At 43.1% G+C, this 18,846-nt stretch overlaps 1 protein-coding gene across 2 annotated transcripts in view; it reads right to left on the reverse strand.

Annotated features, from left to right (window-relative positions):
- RELN (reelin) overlaps positions 1-18,846 on the reverse strand; it is a 307,444-nt gene that overhangs the window by 32,465 nt on the left and 256,133 nt on the right. For both annotated transcript variants that reach the window (XM_035127392.2, XM_035127390.2), the window contains 7 exons: positions 17,859-18,079; positions 15,365-15,512; positions 9,515-9,773; positions 6,146-6,395; positions 2,726-2,894; positions 975-1,115; positions 79-256 (listed from right to left, as the gene is read on the reverse strand). In XM_035127392.2, the coding sequence (XP_034983283.2) occupies positions 79-256; positions 975-1,115; positions 2,726-2,894; positions 6,146-6,395; positions 9,515-9,773; positions 15,365-15,512; positions 17,859-18,079 (1,366 nt within the window). The remainder of the gene's footprint in view (positions 1-78; positions 257-974; positions 1,116-2,725; positions 2,895-6,145; positions 6,396-9,514; positions 9,774-15,364; positions 15,513-17,858; positions 18,080-18,846) is intronic.

Below are 18,846 nucleotides of genomic sequence, written 5' to 3' on the forward strand. Positions count from 1 at the left end.
TCTATTTCCAAGTTGTTTGTAACTCCAAGGTTCTGCTTTCAGAAATATAAAAAAAAGCTCAGTACGGCAGGTACCAACCCCGCTAAAATGAAGTGCCATTCCAGAAGCCACAGCTCCACAGACAGTGCTCAGTTTCCCACCATTTACAGTTAGCCAGTTCTGATTGGCAGGGGCACGGTTGAAGTTGTCTTTAAGCTGAGTGGGAAGAGGTATCTCTGGCTCATCACAGTACAGTCCACCCCAGTTTTCATCACACCTGTAAGTGATAGCAAAAAAGAGAAGAATTTAGCTGGTAAGGCACTCTGCATTCAATGATTTCTTCAGAATGATTTTGATCCAGCTCTGCAGCATTAGGAGTATCATCTTCTGCCCTTCTCAGGGGCCCTTAGGCTTTGCCCCTTCCCACCAGGCTCCTTACTCTAATGCATGAGTTACCAGGCCACTCCTCCTTATGTCTTATAGTCTGGCAACCCTGGCACCGTCTCTCTGAAGAGAGCGCCTGTCAGGATGCTGTCAGCGGCTCCCGGCTGGTTGCCCAGGAAAGTATAAAGAGAAGGAAAAGTTTCTTTTTAATTTCAGTCCTTTTTAATTTCAGTATTTACAGAGAGAGGCTATAGAACCCAGCCTCTTGGATAATGAATCTCCACCCCCCCATCTCTCCCACTTCCTCATTTGTCATCATCATCATCACCTCCTCTACGGGTGCCGCTAAGTGCCATCTGCCTTTGAGCTCTTTGCTCTCCTACTTTTAAGGCTCACTGGATTCTGGGAGATGGTGGGTCTGGAATGCTTTCTAGTGGCCAGGCAGCTGCTGCTCTGGCTCTTGAATTATTTCCCACCCCACCCCCTATCTGCCTCTGAGCTGTAACCTACCACAAACCCCTGTTGTAAATCTATACTGCCGTCCTCTTGGGGAGGCGGTCTCCACCACTCCTCCTCCTCTGCTGCCCAGTCCCTGACAGTGCCATACTTACATGCAATTCCCCTGAGTGCACCTCCCATGTCCACTGCACATGTCTATACAGCCATCACCTATGTAGACGTTGTCTATGGCCCATGTTTGCTGCTTGTCAAATGGAGCCGGCTGGTGCCAGCGGAAACGGGTTGCCTGGGACCTTGGAGGAAGGCGGAGAGATATGAAACAAATGCTTCTAGAGCCAAAGGAAGAGAGTTATTGCTCATCCACACTTCCGCGTGCCCCGTGCTTTCTATTTTTTTATATAATATTTTTTATTAGGTTTTACAATTTTGTATTCAACACAATCATCATTGTCACCAAAAGAGTATGTAAGTCCCAAACTCCCCCCAGCCTCCCTCCCTCGACTTCCCTTGACTTCTGCTTCTTTAGATATTTGCTTCTCCTGCCTATTTTATTCTGCCTTGATTTTGCATTCTTTTAGCTAATTATTATTACATTAATATCATTTTTATACCGTCTCTTTTTCAAATTACCTCTTATACTTTGTTATATTTCCAATTATTACATCTTAACTTTTATACTTGTTTTCTCAGTTGTAAGTGTTTACTGAAACCCTGCTAGTGAATCTACTTCTTTACAGTGTTTCTGTAAATACACCATATACAGTTCCCAGTCCTTTTTAAAGTCTCTATTGTCATTGTCTCTAAGTTTTCCAGTGAGCATTGCCATTTCAGTGTATTCCATCATTTTTGCTTGCCATTCTTCTTTCGTTGGTGTCTTGTCTTCTTTCCATTTTGGGGCTAGTAATATCCTAGCTGCTGTTGTAGCATACATAAATAGTTCCTTCTACTCTTTTGGCAAGTCTTGGCCTATAATGCCTAGCAAAAAAGCTTCTGGTCTTTTAACAAAGGTTGTTTTAAACATTTTTTTAAATTTCATTATAAATCATTTCCCAATAGCTTTTGATTACAATTCCACCTCATGCCTTCTTGCCCCGTGTTTTCTAGATAGGGGTCTGAGTGGTTCTGCCCCACAGCTTTCCCATGGAATACCTCACTCTTTACCATTGAATCGGGACAAACAGCAATCCATGAAAAACCAGATTTCTGATAGTTCCAATTCAGTGGGAAGCCACAGGTTTTCCTGGGGGGAAGGCGATGCAGCTAGTGGGGGTGTGGACGAGCTGTTAGCCAGCTTCATATTTAGAAAACTCCATTTACCAACCAGTTGAATGCATGCTTGAAAAAACTGATCAGTAGATGGCAGCATTAAACTTCAAGCTAAGCTTTCTGAGTGAAAGATACAACTATTAAACAGATTTCAGTCTTTTTATTTATTTACTGCATTGCTATCCCACACCTAAGAAGTTACTGGGGTGGCAGAGAAGCATTTGCTGGGGGAAGGAATCCTGGAGGTAAAGAGAAAAGGTTTGATAATGCTATATTTAAAAATGTAGGCCACATTTTATCATATTTTGATATTAACCAACATCTCTCAACGTAGGGGTTTCCACAGTGCACTCTGTACAGGTGGACAGAAAACTTTTGTTTCAAATGAACAACAACTGGCCACATCAAATTTCTCAGGTCTCTCATTTATCGTGGGGCAACTGGTTTCAGTTCAAGTGAGCTGAGAGATTTCAGAGTTGGCTTGATCAAGTTCACACTAATGAGATAAGGAGATTGATACTGAACAATAGCAATGCCCTCATTTTTATTTGCATGTGGCTACCACAGAAATGCATTAAAAATACAATACAAAACCTGTAAGGTCACATATTTTAAGGCTATGCCAAAGGCAATTTACCTGGTGTAAGGAGGAAGTGGCAAAACAATCCTTGTCCATTTATTGAATGTATCTGATACCAAAATCCTCTGGAGATGGTATGTACTGCATTCAACGTTGGTTGGAAGGCAGTCTCTCATTACTGGGTGCCATGTCAAACCAAGATCAACAGAATACTCTAGTTCAATAGCTAAAAAAGTTAAAACGATTTGAATTGTTATGACAATGGTATCATCAAACTCACTGACAACAGACCAACATTATAATATCAAACATTTCATGTTTTGTGTAGGAGTTTGGAGTGCACATTAATACCTTGGTTTAAGAACAGCTTAGTTTATGAACAACTTGGATTAAGAACGCTGCAAACCTGGAAGTAGGTGTTTTGGTTTGTGAACTTTGCCATGTTCCGCTTCCTGTTGAGTTTGTTCCATTTGTAAATTGAGTCCCCTGCTGCTATGGGAAAGCACGCCTTGGTTTAAGAACGCTTTGGTTTAAGAACGGACTTCCAGAACGGATTAAGTTCGTAAACCAAGGTACCACTGTATGGTCTGTAGCCTATGATTAGCACCATATTGCTTTTAAAGGAATGCACATTTAGATCATGGTTAAGAGTGTACACTGTTAGCACACATTCCTGGCTCAAATTTCCGCTCAGTCACAAGCTCCCAAGGTTGGCTTAGGCAAGTCACTTATGACCACAGTTTCAGCCCTGCCATTTGAAGTTCATAGTACTGGCCTATCTCACATGGCTATTGTGAGGATTACCGAGATAGCATAAGTGGAGGAGTCTGAAAAGATCAGTCACGGTGAGCAAAAAGAGCGAGACAGCAAATTTACAAATTGCCTCCATCTTCTAAATTTTACTTAAATGAGTTTGCTCACACATTTATGCACACCTTTTAATTCTTCATCACTTGATTCCTTAACACTTGACGATTAGCAGCTGAATGCATGAACTGACTCTCTTGCGTTAAGTGTCACTGTAGCAAAACTTTCTATGTTTAGTCTGTGATGGCTCATTCGCACATGCATCGTTTGCTGTTGCAATCACAAAGGGATGAACATCGATGTGCTAGCCAGCCCAATCCAACTTTTCAGCTTTAGACGTATTATCTAATCTTGATTCTAACACCTTGGTTTCAGTTGTATATGCTTATGTAAAGGGACCCCTGACCAATAGGTCCAGTCGTGACCGACTCTGGGGTTGCGCGCTCATCTCGCATTATTGGCCGAGGGAGCCGGCGTATAGCTTCCGGGTCATGTGGTCAGCATGACAAAGCCACGTCTGGCAAACCAGAGCAGCACATGGAAATGTCGTTTACCTTCCCGCTGTAGCAGTCCCTATTTATCTACTTGCACTTTGACGTGCTTTCGAACTGCTAGGTTGGCAGGAGCTGGGACCAAGCAACGGGAGCTCACCCCGTCGCAGGAATTCAAACCGCTGACCTTCTGATCAGCAAGCCCTAGGCTCAGTGGTTTACAATACGGTAATATAATAGTATAACTTACCTGGGAGTAAATCTTATTAAACTCAAAAGAATTTAGGAGCAATCCAGTGTTGCTGGGCATGGGTGGTTTAGGATTCAGCAGGTCTCTTTCTGATGAGCCCTGCTGGTGGGGGGGGGGGCGGTGAGGGGCTCTGCCACTGCATTAGCCTCTGTTACACTTGCCCAAGGCACAGGCTGTTTTGGAGCCAGAGCAAGGCATTGAAATAAGACCAGGAGGGCTTGGGCTGTGGCAGTGGCCAAGTGACTCCTGAGGAAGAGTTAGAATTGCTCTGACCTTTGTGAGACATGCATAGTTTTGCACTTTTAACTGCTGAACATACAAAGAAAACATTACAATCCCTAGTCATACATGTAACAGATCAGTTAAAATTTTGTGTCTGAAGCCCTAAAATGTACTACAGACAACTTATGTGTACAAATTATTATTATGCATTGATTTCTTTTTTAAAAAAAAGGTATATGTCATTTTTATATTATTTTGTTTTTATCAGCATGTTGCTCTATGACTTATACATAGATGGTGGCTGTTCCGGTTAATACAACTCCATCATAATAATGGCTGGCTGAACTAAAAGTGGGGGAAACCTAGTCATATAACTAACAGATCAGTTACAGCACTCTTAACATTAACAGAATTGTAATGAACTGTGATTCCAAACTGAAGCATAATGATGTTTGGGGCCCCTAGTTAATTTCCAGGCTTAAATATCTTCATTACTTATAAGCAAATTGGTTAATCTACTTTAGGGATTTTCTTTAAGCCTAATTTCCATTTTATATACAGAATCTGAAGTAATTGCCTGCAGTTAGTTGACATACATTATCAAACCCTCTTTTGGTCTAAGTTAAATCAGCTGTATGTAAATGTTACTTGTTCCAATTTATAAAGGTGCAAGCAAAATCTAAGGTAGGAGTTTGGTCTCTGGGGTTGCAGGAACCATAACAGTTTAAAGCATGACACACCATATAATGCCACATTATATGGAACCAATGTCAGAACAAGAGATTCTTGCTGGAAATGTCAAGATGCTTTGTCCTAAATTTGTACAACTCAGAATAAAGAACAGCCCCCCGTTCCAGTAATGGCCGCTGCTGAGTAAGTTCTGGTGCATACACACAGTTCACACATCCATAAGATCTTCCCAATTATTTTAAAGGGTGGGTCCACATGTGTACCACTGAAGTGTATGGGGAAGCTGCTGAGCTGATGTGTGTGGCTCAAGCTCTGGACTGGAATGTAAGGAAACAGGAATAATAGGAACTGTACATGTCTGACTATTTGGTCACGGTTGTGGGTGTTCAGCACACCTGAAACAGACACACCACACTGTGCATGTTCACAGTGCCCTGCCAATATATAAGACATATCCCCCCCCCATTTAATATTTATCCCTCCTTCCCCAAAGATATAGTGACAGCCCCCAACTTGGATGGCTTTAAAAGAAGATGAGACAAATTTATGGAGTTATCAATGGATACTAGCCCTGATAGTTCTGTTCTACCTCTACCATCAGAGACAGCATGCTTCTGCATACCAGTTGCTGGAAATAACAATTTGGGAGAATTCAACAGGATGTTGAAGTGGGGGCTCTGGGCTGATCCAGCTGGGCTCTTTTTCTGTTATTATGTAAGGGCAGTGCTTCCAGGCATGCATTTTAAATTTCAGTTCTATTCATGAGCCAGAAAACTCAGAAAGTGGGTGGGCCCTTATTTTCCACCAATACCTGGGATCTATAAACCTTCAGTATACACAAACCACAGATGGGAGACTTCCAAGTACGCCAAGACAGAAACAACAAATCACAGTTTTCTGGTGGGAAAGCCTGTTTTAGATTCTGTATCTTTCATTGGAGAGTTGAACGAAGAACAATAAGCAACGACATCAGAGAAGGCTGGCAGGTATGTAAATAGGAAATGCAGAAGCCTTTACCATAGCAGGAGTCAGTGACAGAGCAAGAAGCTGCGAAGTCCAGCTGAAGGAAAGAATCCTCATTAACAGCAATGTCAGTGGTGACAACATAGCGAGTGCTTGCTTTCTCAATGAAGACCAGGGCATCCCCAGTAGAACCACACACTGGCATTTTTGTTCCTCCAGGGTGGAGGAGCCATTTCTTGCTATCCAGGGTACTGAAATCATCTTCCAAGACTGTGTTGCCAGAGATGTTTCCGCCAATAAGGATCTGGAACACAAATGCAAGGGTTTGCTTACTTTTAAAAAGTTGAAACAGATGCTGAAAAAGCAGGGGTTTCTTTACTTTTCTTTCCAAGCACGCCTAAGTCATTGCTGATTAACACAGGGGCTATTGACACTTATATTCAATACTTCCTGATTGTTGTCAGCCCACAATGAATGTACGATGAGGTCATCAACAAAGCTCTCCAACATACAGGTTATGAGCTGGCCCCTTCAGTCAAATGAATGGTTAGAAGCTTTTGGTGTGGCATGATCAGAAATGGGGGTGGGGTGGGGTGGAAATAGCATGGCTCTAGGATTCCCCTCCCCCCCAGAACAGGCATGTCGATGTCATCTGTTGAAAAGCCAGCGATGGATCTGCCTTGCTTTGGCAAGTGAATGAGATGATAAGGAAGCTTTCAAGTTTCACAGTTGTTTGTGGCAAACTAGCATGGAACGAGACAAGCAATCAAGCAATTGTACTTCTCTGCAATATTGTTTTGCACTTCTAATTAAAAGCTAAAGGCTGCATTGCACCTGACTGAAGATTTATAGTGGAACCTCAAGGTGTTTTACTAGTGGAACCTGCAATAGTCTATAAGGGGGAGAGAGTATAGAAAACCTCCCCCTCTCATCATCAGCAGTTCCTCCCCAAGCAGCAATGAAAGCGCGGGGTCTGAAGGGGCTAGTCAGGAAGCGGAGAGAGAGTGCCAGGTTTCTGGAAGCATGGGAGAGCCCCTGGAAGCATGGGAGACCACCCTGAACCCCTAAATGCCCCTGCCTGCTCCCCCTGAGCAATTTCGAATGAAGTGATTCCACTCTCTGCCTACGGACCTGCTCGTATCTTCACCAATTGTTAGGGTATTAAATAAACAGTAGGCACTTCATTGTTGCTGTTAGACTTAAATAATATCTAGTTTGTTGTCCCTTCCCCCCGGCCAAACTTAAAATTAATTATTTATATTTCTTCTAAATTCAGTTTAATACTGTTTACTTTGGCAATAGCTAATTAACCATGAGTAACAATGAACTTCTGAGCAGCACTCTTTTCCCTTTAAGCAAAGAAAACAAAATTACATTTTGTGTTCTTGGCATATGTTTCTACCATAAATTTCATATCCAAATATCTGAGAACCTTAACCAGAGGCAGACAACTCAAAATTAAAGCCACAATATATAAAATATTGAAAATGATTCTGGGCCCTACGCAACAGGTTCAGAGATTCACCCCTCATTTTTGTAAATCTTTTATGGAGATTTACATTACAAAGACTATGGACTATGGTTAGGTCACACAATCCCAATGCACATTTGTATATTGTGAATGTGCACTCAGCTAAATTCATTATCGAACACCTGTTGGTGGGGATTTTTTTTATTTATTTCAACATTTTGTATACCATTTAATCACAGTCATCTCTAAACAGTGACCCACACTCTCCCATGAAATGTTTTGACAGCATTCTGCCCATTGTCCTCTTTGGTGCTGTACACAGTTCCAAATAAATGGGGAATATAAACAAAGCCCCAGGCATTGGACCAGCTCTGACCAGCACAGTTTTGAACTTCTCCTTACCCAGCAGAAGATCTGGGCCTGACAGCTTGTTGATTACCCCACTGGAATGGGCCCAATGACTCTGTAGAAACTGTACTTTTAACAACAACCAACTTTAAATTTGAGTCATGTTCACTGTGATCAAAAGTTTTAAATGCATCCAGATCAGACTGTTTAAAATATATGTTCCCCTTGGTTAGTGGAAAGCAAAAGTTTGTGACTTCTTAAGGGAGAACACATGCTCTGCATGCAGAAGGTCTCAGGCAGGGCCGTCTTAAGCACATCCAGCGCCGTGGTGCAAAGTTCCCTCCAGCGCCTCCTCCCTTTCCGGCGGGGTGGGGGCTGTTGGGAGAGAAGAGGGGGCAGCGGAACACCAGAAAAGTGTTCTCAACTGCAAGATCTTCCTTCAAAGCAGGGAGTACCTGCGCCTTGTTAAAGTCTGCCTGCCACAAAGACTTCGGAAGAGGTCCCAACTGTGAAGCCCCATCACCCGCAGCAGCAGCTCTAGAAACCCCTTCAAGGGAGGGGAACCCCCCCTCTCTCTGCCTTCCACATTCCCATCTCTTACATGGTGCTTGCGACGAACGGGCTGTGGGTGTGTAAATGAGCATTTTAACGTGAAGAGGGTGAAGGGACCTCCTCCAGGGCAGTTTAACTGGTCCTCAATATGCTGGACACTTGTCAGAAATGGGATGCTTGTCTAAGGCTGAGGAACTCCTTCGCTCACATGAACACGCAGCCAGAATGCACGAGGAGGCACGCGTGTGCACACCTCCAACGATCACCGATCTGCTGGAGAGCTCACTGTGCCGTCCTGGGAGTGCAGCTTTCTCTCTCCGAGGAGGACCCCTGCTTACTGGTCACAAACCCGTGGAGTTTCAGCAGGGACGGCTGAGTGGTTTCTAGCCAGCGGTAGCCGGCAGAGCGAGAGGTGGGAGTTGTGGGTCCTGTCAGCTGTGCCGCTCTGCCCCGCGAGGCTCCGTGGAGGCTGCTTCCCAGGGCTTTTCTCAAGGTCCTGGGGGAAAGGTGGCTGAGCCTCCACGCCGGCAGGCGGCAAACTCCCTCCCCGTCTCGCCCCGAGGGAGGAGGCGCCGCCTGCAATGGCTGCCGCGTGGCAAGAAGGAAGCCGCCCGTCCGGGCGCCGCTTTCTCTGCAGTGCGAAGCCGCAGCGAGACCCACTTGCTGGGGTGCCCCCGAGAGGCCGGCACCCTGGCGCAATGAGCCACTCGGCCCTATGGGAAAGACGCCTCTGGTCTCAGGTTCATGGTCTGGCATCTCTCATTAAAAAGATATTCAAGAACAGGGTTAGAAAAGATCCCTGCCTGCATCTTTGGAAAACTGTTGCCGGTCAGAGGAGACAATACCCTGGCTCAGAACAAGGCAGTTTCACTCCTGACTCAAATCCTTCCTTTCTGCCTCCATACCCCATCTTTTCCTTACTTTCACCAGCCAACTATTTAGCAGAGGGGCATGAAACTGTACAACATGACAGGACAAAGGGTAAAGTTTTACTACAGGAAACAGTATTCAATCAAAGGTACTTACTTTCCTGAATAGAAAGGATTACATACCTGATCAATGACCCACGGGCTGTAAAAATGTCCATTCTCAGATGGTTGCCACCAGCGCAGACGACTGGAGGCAGAACGAGCTTTCAAGGGGATTTCTAGGGCAATGTACCGTCCTACGTTGCTCGAGTTGCTAAAGAGAAACTCCTGCAGAAGATTCCATGTGAGGCCTCCATTAAGAGAATACTGTAGCAAAACAGGCTGGCTTCTGGGATCTGGTGCTGCCTTACCGCATCCCAGTCTCATGAAGAATTGCACAAACCTATAACATTGGTACAAATGACAACAAAATAATAATAATAATAATAATAATAATAATAATAATAATAATAATAATAATAACAACAACAACAACAAGAAGGAAGGTGTCATAAATTAGAGACAAGATGCAGAAGCAAAGTTTTATTCTTACTGCCATGAAAAAATATGCAGCTCTAGAGACTCATGATAGAGAGCTGGGTTTTGTTTTAAATACAGAAAACAAATATTCCGTAGTGGGAGCCCAGCACTGGTTTGAGACAACTTGAATTGGTATTTAATAGAAGTTGCATGGTACCCTCTTTTTAGGTCACCGTTTTTAGTACAGTACACTGCTGTGATGATGATGCATTTGGCTTATAAACTGAAGGAGCATCACAGAGCTATTTATTTATCCTCCAGGCATTAGCTTGCAATTGATAGGCAGATTTGTTTATATAATGCAGATCCCAGTATATTTGATCATGCATTCAAATTTTCACAATTTTAAGCTCAGAAGCTTAGATTATGAAGACAAAAATTCAGCCTTAGGCTATACTCATTTGTTTTATTAATACAAGGGAGAAAATAAAAAGATCAGGCTTTTCAGGATTTGGGATCTGCAAAAACACAACCTTTTAAAACACAAGAAGTGATTACACATTGTGTGTGTGTGTGTGTGTGTGTGTGTGTGTGTGTGTAATATTACTAAAAAAAAGATTTATGGAATTACTCTGCATTGAAACCAGAAACTTACAGTACTATTTCATTAAATACAGAGGCTGATTCTAAGAGAAACAACCCAGAAGCATACTCCACTTTGATATGCACTCTTAGATTAAGTGTATCAGATATTTCCAACATGGCTACAGTGAATTTGCCACACGATTGCATGCTTTCTCATTACAGCTGATCCCCTCCTTGGAGTGAATTCCACTTTCCACCTTAACCGCAGCTTCATCTTTAACTGTAGTTAAGACTAGTAAGGTTCTATCTTATCAAGGGTTTGCTAAATAGCTTCACATCCTGGCCCCTGGTTGGCTAATCATAGAATTGTAGCCCAACCCCTGCAATGCAGGTATCTCAACTAAAGCATCCATGTCCGGTGCTTTAAAACCTCCAAGGAAGGAGAGTCCAGTACATGCTGAGGGAGTCCTTTCCACTGTTTAACACAGGCATCCCCAAACTTCGGCCCGCAGTTTGGGGATGCCTGGTTTAACAGTTCTTAATGTCAGAAAATTCTTCCTGGTGTATCCTTTAACTGTGTCCTAATGTAGCATTTAACTGTAGTTGGTCACAGCAGTCACGAAATTAAAAGACGCCTGCTTCTTGGGAGAAAAGCAATGACAAACCTAGACAGCATCTTAAAAAGCAGAGACCTGTCTACAAAGGTCTGTATAGTTAAAGCTATGGTTTTCCCTGTAGTGATGTATGGAAGTGAGAGCTGGACCATAAAGAAGGCTGATCGCCGAAGAATTGATGCTTTTGAATTATGGTGCTGGAGGAGACTCTTGAGAGTCCCATGGACTGCAAGAAGATCAAACCTATCCATTCTTAAGGAAATCAGCCCTGAGTGCTCATTGGAAGGACAGATCCTGAGGCTGAGGCTCCAATACTTTGGCCACCTCATGAGAAGAGAAGACTCCCTGGAAAAGACCCTGATGTTGGGAAAGATGGAGGGCACAAGGAGAAGGGGATGACAGAGGATGAGGTGGTTGGACAGTGTTCTCGAAGCTACGAACATGAGTTTGACCAAACTGCGGGAGGCAGTGGAAGGCAGGAGTGCCTGGCATGCTATGGTCCATGGGGTCACGAAGAGTCGGACACGACTAAACGACTAAACAACAACAAGGGGGGATTTGCTGGAATGGGATGGCAAGAGACCTTTGGGGCTTTTTGTGTGTGTTTACTGCACATACATCTTTCTTCTCTCAAGATCATGGATTCAGGCTGCCACTGTACCCATGCACACAAAAGCCCTCATTTTTGTGTGCTCTCTCTTATAAAAAGCTCCCTGTATGCAGGAAACAAGAACATCAAACAGGAAGGTTCCCTTCCCACTACCTGCTGCTGTGCTAGTTTTCTATTTACAGGGAGTTGTGCTTTATTTTATTCTTATTGGTGCATGAACATTTAAAAACACAATCCTCTCAGCCTGAATTTGCAGTCAATTCTACCATCTCAAGACATTCCCTCTGCATTCTGCTGAGTCTATAAACTACCTATTTGCTAATTTCCATATACATTGCCTTGGTAGTTGCAATGAGTTTTCATGTTTATCTCATGTTAGATTTTCTATGTGGTTCACAAGGCTGAACGTTTGCTGTTTAATGTTGTGGTGCACACAGTTACAGCTGCCTTTACCCAAGTACCTCATTATTGTACTTTGAGAACAATGGCTAACAATTTTGGTCTTATATCCCATCTCTCTATCTGTGCTTTGTGGGTAAATGGGCTTCCAGAGGGATTTGCTGCCAAGAAACCCACATACTAATAATTCAATGAATTCATGTACTCAGGTATATTGTTAGTTCTTATCACTAACATTGTTCTTCAGAACATGGAACATTTCAAGCATCCTGTTCCAAAGAAACCTATTATAAATGCAGTAAAACAACACTGGGGAGCTATATGTAGTAGTCCATCAGCTGCAATGGACTAGATTTATTGCAGGCAAGACCAGGAAATTTGTCCTCATATTTACACGGTACTTCAGAGAAGGAAAGACAAGTCTCTTTTAACAAGCTTCATGTACTGCTTGTTACCTTCCTTCCATTTTCATTCTTGATGACAAAGTAACAAAAGTTTCAAAATAAACATTTATTAGTCTAGCAAGTTTCTACAGACAGCTTCTCAAATGGAACTTAAGGGACAATTCTACACCGTGTCATGTGCTTAAACACAACTGGAAATAAACAGCCAAATGTGGGGGGTGGGGATTTTTTATTATTATATTGAGTTTATAGCCTGCTTTATACCGAAGGTTCATTTTGCTAACCTTTGGTAACATAAAATAAAACAGAGCTATGTCCTTGGCTTATCCCAGCCATTAAATGTCTGTTCTTACAGAACTGTCTCATGCCAGTCCTGAAATATGCTTAGCTTTGGGGAACAGTCGGTAGCTTTAGTGGTAGAGCACAAATCCTGCATGTTACCAGGTTCAACCCCTGGCTTCTCAGAAAGACCTTTGCCTGAGACCTTGGAGAGCTCCTGCCAGTCAAAACTGACAATATTGGGTCAGAGACACCAACAGTCAGGCTATATCAGGCAGCTACATACGTTCACCTTGCAAACTTCTAGGGAAGTTTCTAAAAAACCGAAGGAAGTAGTTTGTTTTCTTAACCTGGATTCGAACCTGGTACATGGGTAGCACTGTTGAAAGGACCTTCTTGGCTGATGCAATCCCTGTCAGGCTGAAGTTTGTAAACTGAGCCCAAGCTGGGTTTTTAAGGCCATGACCAGCACTTTGGATTGTTTTCACAAAGCTATATAGAAAGCCAGTGCAGACTCTGGAACAGAAATTTAATATGCGCCCAGAAGTATTACACTTCAGTGAAGTGACCTGCTTTGTCTTGCACCAGCTGCAGCCTCTGAACAGTCTTCAAAGGAAGCCCTATCAAGAGCATGTTAAAGTAGTCTGGCCTAAAACTCAAACAGATGTGAGGACTAGTTTCCAGATCCTAATCTGAAAGGAAATGTTGCTGTTTTATTGGGGTGCATGCATTGCATCACCCCACACTCAAGAAAACTGGGAACTGTAGTTTTTTAAAGGTGTTGGGAATCATAGCTCAGGGGTAAACTACAGTCCCTAGGATTCAGAGAGGGTAGCCAAAATGTACTTAAAATGTGTGGTGTATATGCAGCCCTAATACAGTGCAACCTAACCTCAATTTTCTGGTTATGTGACTGAAACCCACTTGAAAATAGTGACAACCTAGTGACAACCTAGATATTTTATGGTAATATGCAAATAATTGAAGGTAACTTATTAGGTATGGCATGTTTAGAGTAGCTTCCAACCAGTTTTTATTACAAAGAATACCTCTCACTATTTGGGTCTGTTTTACTTCTTTTATATCCATGTAGTATAGAATGAATATTCTATTGGTCTGTGACTTAAAGGTAAAGGTAAAGGGGCCCCTAACTATCAGGTCCAGTCGTGTCCGACTCTGGGGTTGCAGTGCTCATCTTGCTATATAGGCCGAGGGAGCCGGCGTTTGTCCGCAGACAGCTTCCGGGTCATGTGGCCAGCATGACAAAGCCGCTTCTGGCAAACCAGAGCAGCACACAGAATTGCCGTTTACCTTCCTACTTGCACATTGATGTGCTTTCGAACTGCTAGGTGGGCAGGAGCTGGGACCGAGCAACGGGAGCTCACCCCGGCGCAGGGATTCAAATCGCCGACCTTCTGATCAGCAAGCCCTAGACTCTGTGGTTTAACCCACAGCACCACCTTGGTCCCTGGTCTGTGACTTACTAGGAGTCAATTCATAAGTCTGAAGGAAAATAGAAACTTAAAAAGAAGGGCAGGATAATAGACTAAGAGCCACCCTGTGATTTGTAAACAAATATTTAATTTCAAACTTGCTTAACATTCTTTTCCTGTCTTAATTTTTGGACATAGTCTCTTTCATCAAATAAGTTCTAAGCAGGTCCAAAATGACAATACTTTAAAATGGGTGTTTTTAAATAGCTCTACCCGAATTAACTGGTGACAGCTTGATTAGATTCTGTCAGTGAATTATTGTAAACAAATGCCTGCAATTCAAGGCAAGCTTCAGATATTACAGAAAACAGAATGATGAATGCAAAGTTACTCTGGTAATCAACACTGCAGTTCCAACAATGATTCATAGTGGAGCTTCCTATTAACAGAGCACTTAGTATGCAATATATTTCAGTGTGATCGGATTAATATGCTATTTATCAAGGCAAATGTCCTAGGCAAGATGCTGACATCCTAATCTTGCAGACCACATTTTGGTGCATTCATCAAAGACTCGCCTTAAATGGCAATGATTGAGGTTACCATCAAAATCATACGAAGGGCAGAGATGACAAAAGGCATTTTGGTGCCTAAGGCAGAAAATGCAAATAGCATTCCACTTACCCAATGGTCTGTGGTGGCAGAAACGTAATAAAAATGTTTGAAACTACACTTTGCAGCCCTTTAATAGTACCCCAATATATATTGCTTGGTCAGGCTGTCTCACCCAGCTGCATAGTATCAAATCACCCGACATCAGTGGGTAGATATTACTGGAAAACAATCCTGAAATTTATTCTAGTCCTAGCAGGCTTCACTGGGTGGATAGACTGAGCGACAGCACTTGTGTGCTAAGCTCTCTATGAATTGACTTTCAGAATTCTACTGCAACTGAGTTCTCTTTGGTTGGTGGGGTAACATGCTAAAACTTAAGAAACACAGAATGCATTGCTGGGGATAGAACTCAAAGTGGGGTGAGCATTTCTTTGTTTTTTGGGTGTGACTCGGTCCACAATACGTCTCAGATGAGTCCACATTAATGCATCTAGCATAACAGAAGTACACAACACTCTTCAGCCACAAATACTCTACTGTCTCAATGAAAATTTGTAAACATTAAAAAAGGTTACCTGGCTTGTGACAAATCCAGATCTCTTGTCATCAACATGCGTAAGCCTTCTTCGTTAAAGAACAGATTGTTTCCTCCAGATAGGACCCCACATTTCCTGGATGGCTTTCCACCACTCACCAACAAAAATCTATCAGATTCCAGCTGACCTGAGTGCAAGGGACACAGTTATTTAGGATTTACCCTATGGCATTTCAGTTAAGTGAGAAATGACTAATAAATCATTAGTTGTAACTTGTAAAGTGGGGGGGGGGGGGAATTGTACAAGCACTTTTCAACCATGACATCCTTCCTAGAAACCACCAGAAAAGCAACATTAAAAAAAACACACAACCGTAGCTTATGTTTTTCAGCCTTCCAGGAATTGCACTCCAATACATGTATACTCAGACGTAAGTCCGACTCAGTTGAATGGGACTTATTCCCAGGCAAGGAGGTACAGGAGTGAAACCTCTACATATAAATTCACAGGAAAAAAACAGATATTTGCAATGGGAGTGTTGGAGGGGATTGTGCATGGATAATCTCCCAATCTATATTTCAGATTTGGATCGTGGCTTCCATTAGGAATGAACTGGGGATGCATTCAGTTATATGTGGCCTCTTGGCTTTCATTCTAAATGTCTGCAGATCACGCCTGTTATTTATGGTCACTAATCATGAAAGTTAACCTTCAAGCAGATAGTCGGAATCAATACCATAGCATGGGTTGTAGCTTATGGGTAGAGCAATTCTAAGTATAGGAAGCCAGTGGAAAGATATTGCCCCAATTCTAAACTCCATTCAGGAGCAGGCCTACTGCCAGCTGAGCTGACCCAAGTCTAGCAGAGGGAAAACAAGCCTTTAAAAATACAGTTAGACTAACAGTACCCTTTTTGCCAGGATAATTTCTGCTGAGTTGCCAGGCCATGCGACTGAGCTGAAAGAGGTTTGAAATAGGTCTAAGTCTCCTCTTGCCTCTTGCTGCCCTGACCCCAGAATGCTTCCACTTTTTGGATTCATGTCAGCTTCAGTTCTACTGGTTGAACCCTACAGAGCGTGGCTCTGCTGGGTTGACTGAGTTACACTGTCATAGCCCTGGCTGAGTCTCATCTGACTATTCTAAACTCACTTATCCTGGTGGTTCTTAGGTTTCGATTGCACTGTAACTCACACACAGAGCACACCTATTGAACTCAATGGGCAAAGCTAACTTAGAATCATAGAATTGTAGAGTTGGAAGGGACCCCAAGGTTCATTTAGTTGGGACCCCCTGCAATGCAGAAATCTCAGCTAAATCTTACAAGACAGGTGGCCACCCAACCTCTGCTTAAGAGCCACCAAGGAAGGAGAGCCCACCATCTCTCATGAGAGTCTGTTCCACTGCTGGACAGCTCATTTAAGTGGATTTATTCTGAGCATGATGTTGTTGAATATAACACTAATATGTATATCTTATAGTTGAGAGAGTATTTTCATGAATTAGCAGTACAATATTGGGAGGATATAACACAAAAAAGGGAATGTGCCGAGAAGTGATGAGGTAGTTTGATAATAATGGAGAAACATTGTGACAGCAACTCTGCCACGATTAAGCACTTGTTGAGTTTCGTTGAGTTTCAATAGGAGAGATTTGAGCATGCATAGTTATGTAAAAAGGAAACCATTTCAAAGCCAAAGTAATAATTCCAATTTCAAATGTCAATGCAAAAGTGCCGCTCTGCCAACTCCACCAAGGCACTCTGTATAAGCTGTTTTTCTGCCGCTGCCATGTAAACATAGCAAGTGGGCAGTTTTCTTCAGGGAATGTAGTGTAGGCTAATGGCTGAGAACAATTTGAGAAAAACTTGACAGGGTAATTCTATTCTGTTTGGAAGTCTGTTTTGATGGGCAGCCGTTGGGGCTGAATTAGTTTTGGTTCTAGCTGGTTCCACTGCTGAAAAGAGGCTTGCAGGAGCATTTGTGTGGCCAGGATTTGTTGACAGTGAGGGCCTGTCCTTTATAATCTAAAAAGGCATGCAAATTAAAATACTTGGGCTTCCTTTTAAGAGTGTACGCTTTCATTTTGAGGACTCATTCCCAAGTTACTCTCCTAATGAATTAAAACATAATCAGACATATAACACAAGGCGATTCCCTGCCAGTCAAGAGAAGCTGTTGGAATCTGTCTCCAAGTCCATTTGAACTTCTCTTCATTTGCCTAACTCTCTGGAAATGTGAGTTTCCCTGACATCTTCTTACCAGATGTTGGGAAGAAAGGAAGCCACCTATTTGCTTGCTTGGTGGAAAGCAACAGCTGCCAGAGAGGATGGGAATGGAACTAGAGCTGGTGCAGGATATGTGCAGAGGAGTGGCAGGATCTAACTAGAACGCAACGTAGAGTATCTCATTGAAGTAAATAGGACTAAAGTGTGCCAAGAAACTAAGAAGAAGTTGACTTTAACAAACCTTTAAATGGTTTGAGGGCACAAAATATTACAAAAAAGTCCAAACATCATAATGTTAAACAGAGGTACCTTCAAAATCATCCTTCAGAAAGTCGGGATTCTTGGTGCTTATTCTACAGGTTGGTCCGGAATAGCCATGATCACAGATGCACTTTGTCCCATTGACACAGCTGCCATGACCATTACACATCTCCTCACACTGTGGCCCAATATACACATTGTCAATGGCCCAGGTCACAGGCTGAGACGCAGTAGGGTAAAATCCCTGGTACCACCTGAATCTCACTAATCTGAAAGAAAGCAATGCCTTTATATTAGCTGCTCTTCTACTGCATTACATTTATGTAAAGTCTAAAATATGCTCGTGCTTTTATAGCACAGAGTATTGGTAGGCAAAGGGGATGCGGGTGGAGCTGTGGTCTAAACCACAGAGCCTAGGGCTTGCCGATCAGATGGTCGGCTGTTCGAATTGATGTTATGATTAATGTAGGCCCAGTTTTCTACCTCCTCCTAGGAAATGTGTAGTAAAATTTACTCAGATCCTGATGCCATCATATAGCATATATTTCTGCCCCCACCAGCCAGTGCTGTAGGGTTTGGAGGGGGAAATGCACAGTTATGAGGTCAGAAGACACAGGACTCAGCTAGATTGGTAAAGAAAAAGTGTTTTATATATGTTGTATATGCGCGGGTGGCGCTGTGTCTAAGCCACAGAACCTAGGCCCTGCTTATCAGAAGGTCGGTAGTTCAAATCCCCACAACGGGGTGAGCTCCCGTTGCTCGGTCCCAGCTCCTGCCCACCTAGCAGTTCGAAAGCACTTCAAAGTGCAAGTAGATAAGTAGGTACTGCTCTGGCGGGAAGGTAAACGGTGTTTCCGTGTGCTGTTCTGGTTCGCCAGAAGCGGCTTAGTCATGCTGGCCACATGACCCGGAAGCTGTCTGCAGACAAACGCCGGCTCCCTCAGCTTATAGAGAGAGATGAGCGCACAACCCCAGAGTCGTCCGCAATTGGACCTAATGGTCAGGGGTACCTTTACCTTTCATCGGTAGGCAAAGC

Source organism: Zootoca vivipara, chromosome 10, assembly GCF_963506605.1.
Source record: "Zootoca vivipara chromosome 10, rZooViv1.1, whole genome shotgun sequence".
Lineage (NCBI taxonomy): Eukaryota > Metazoa > Chordata > Lepidosauria > Squamata > Lacertidae > Zootoca > Zootoca vivipara.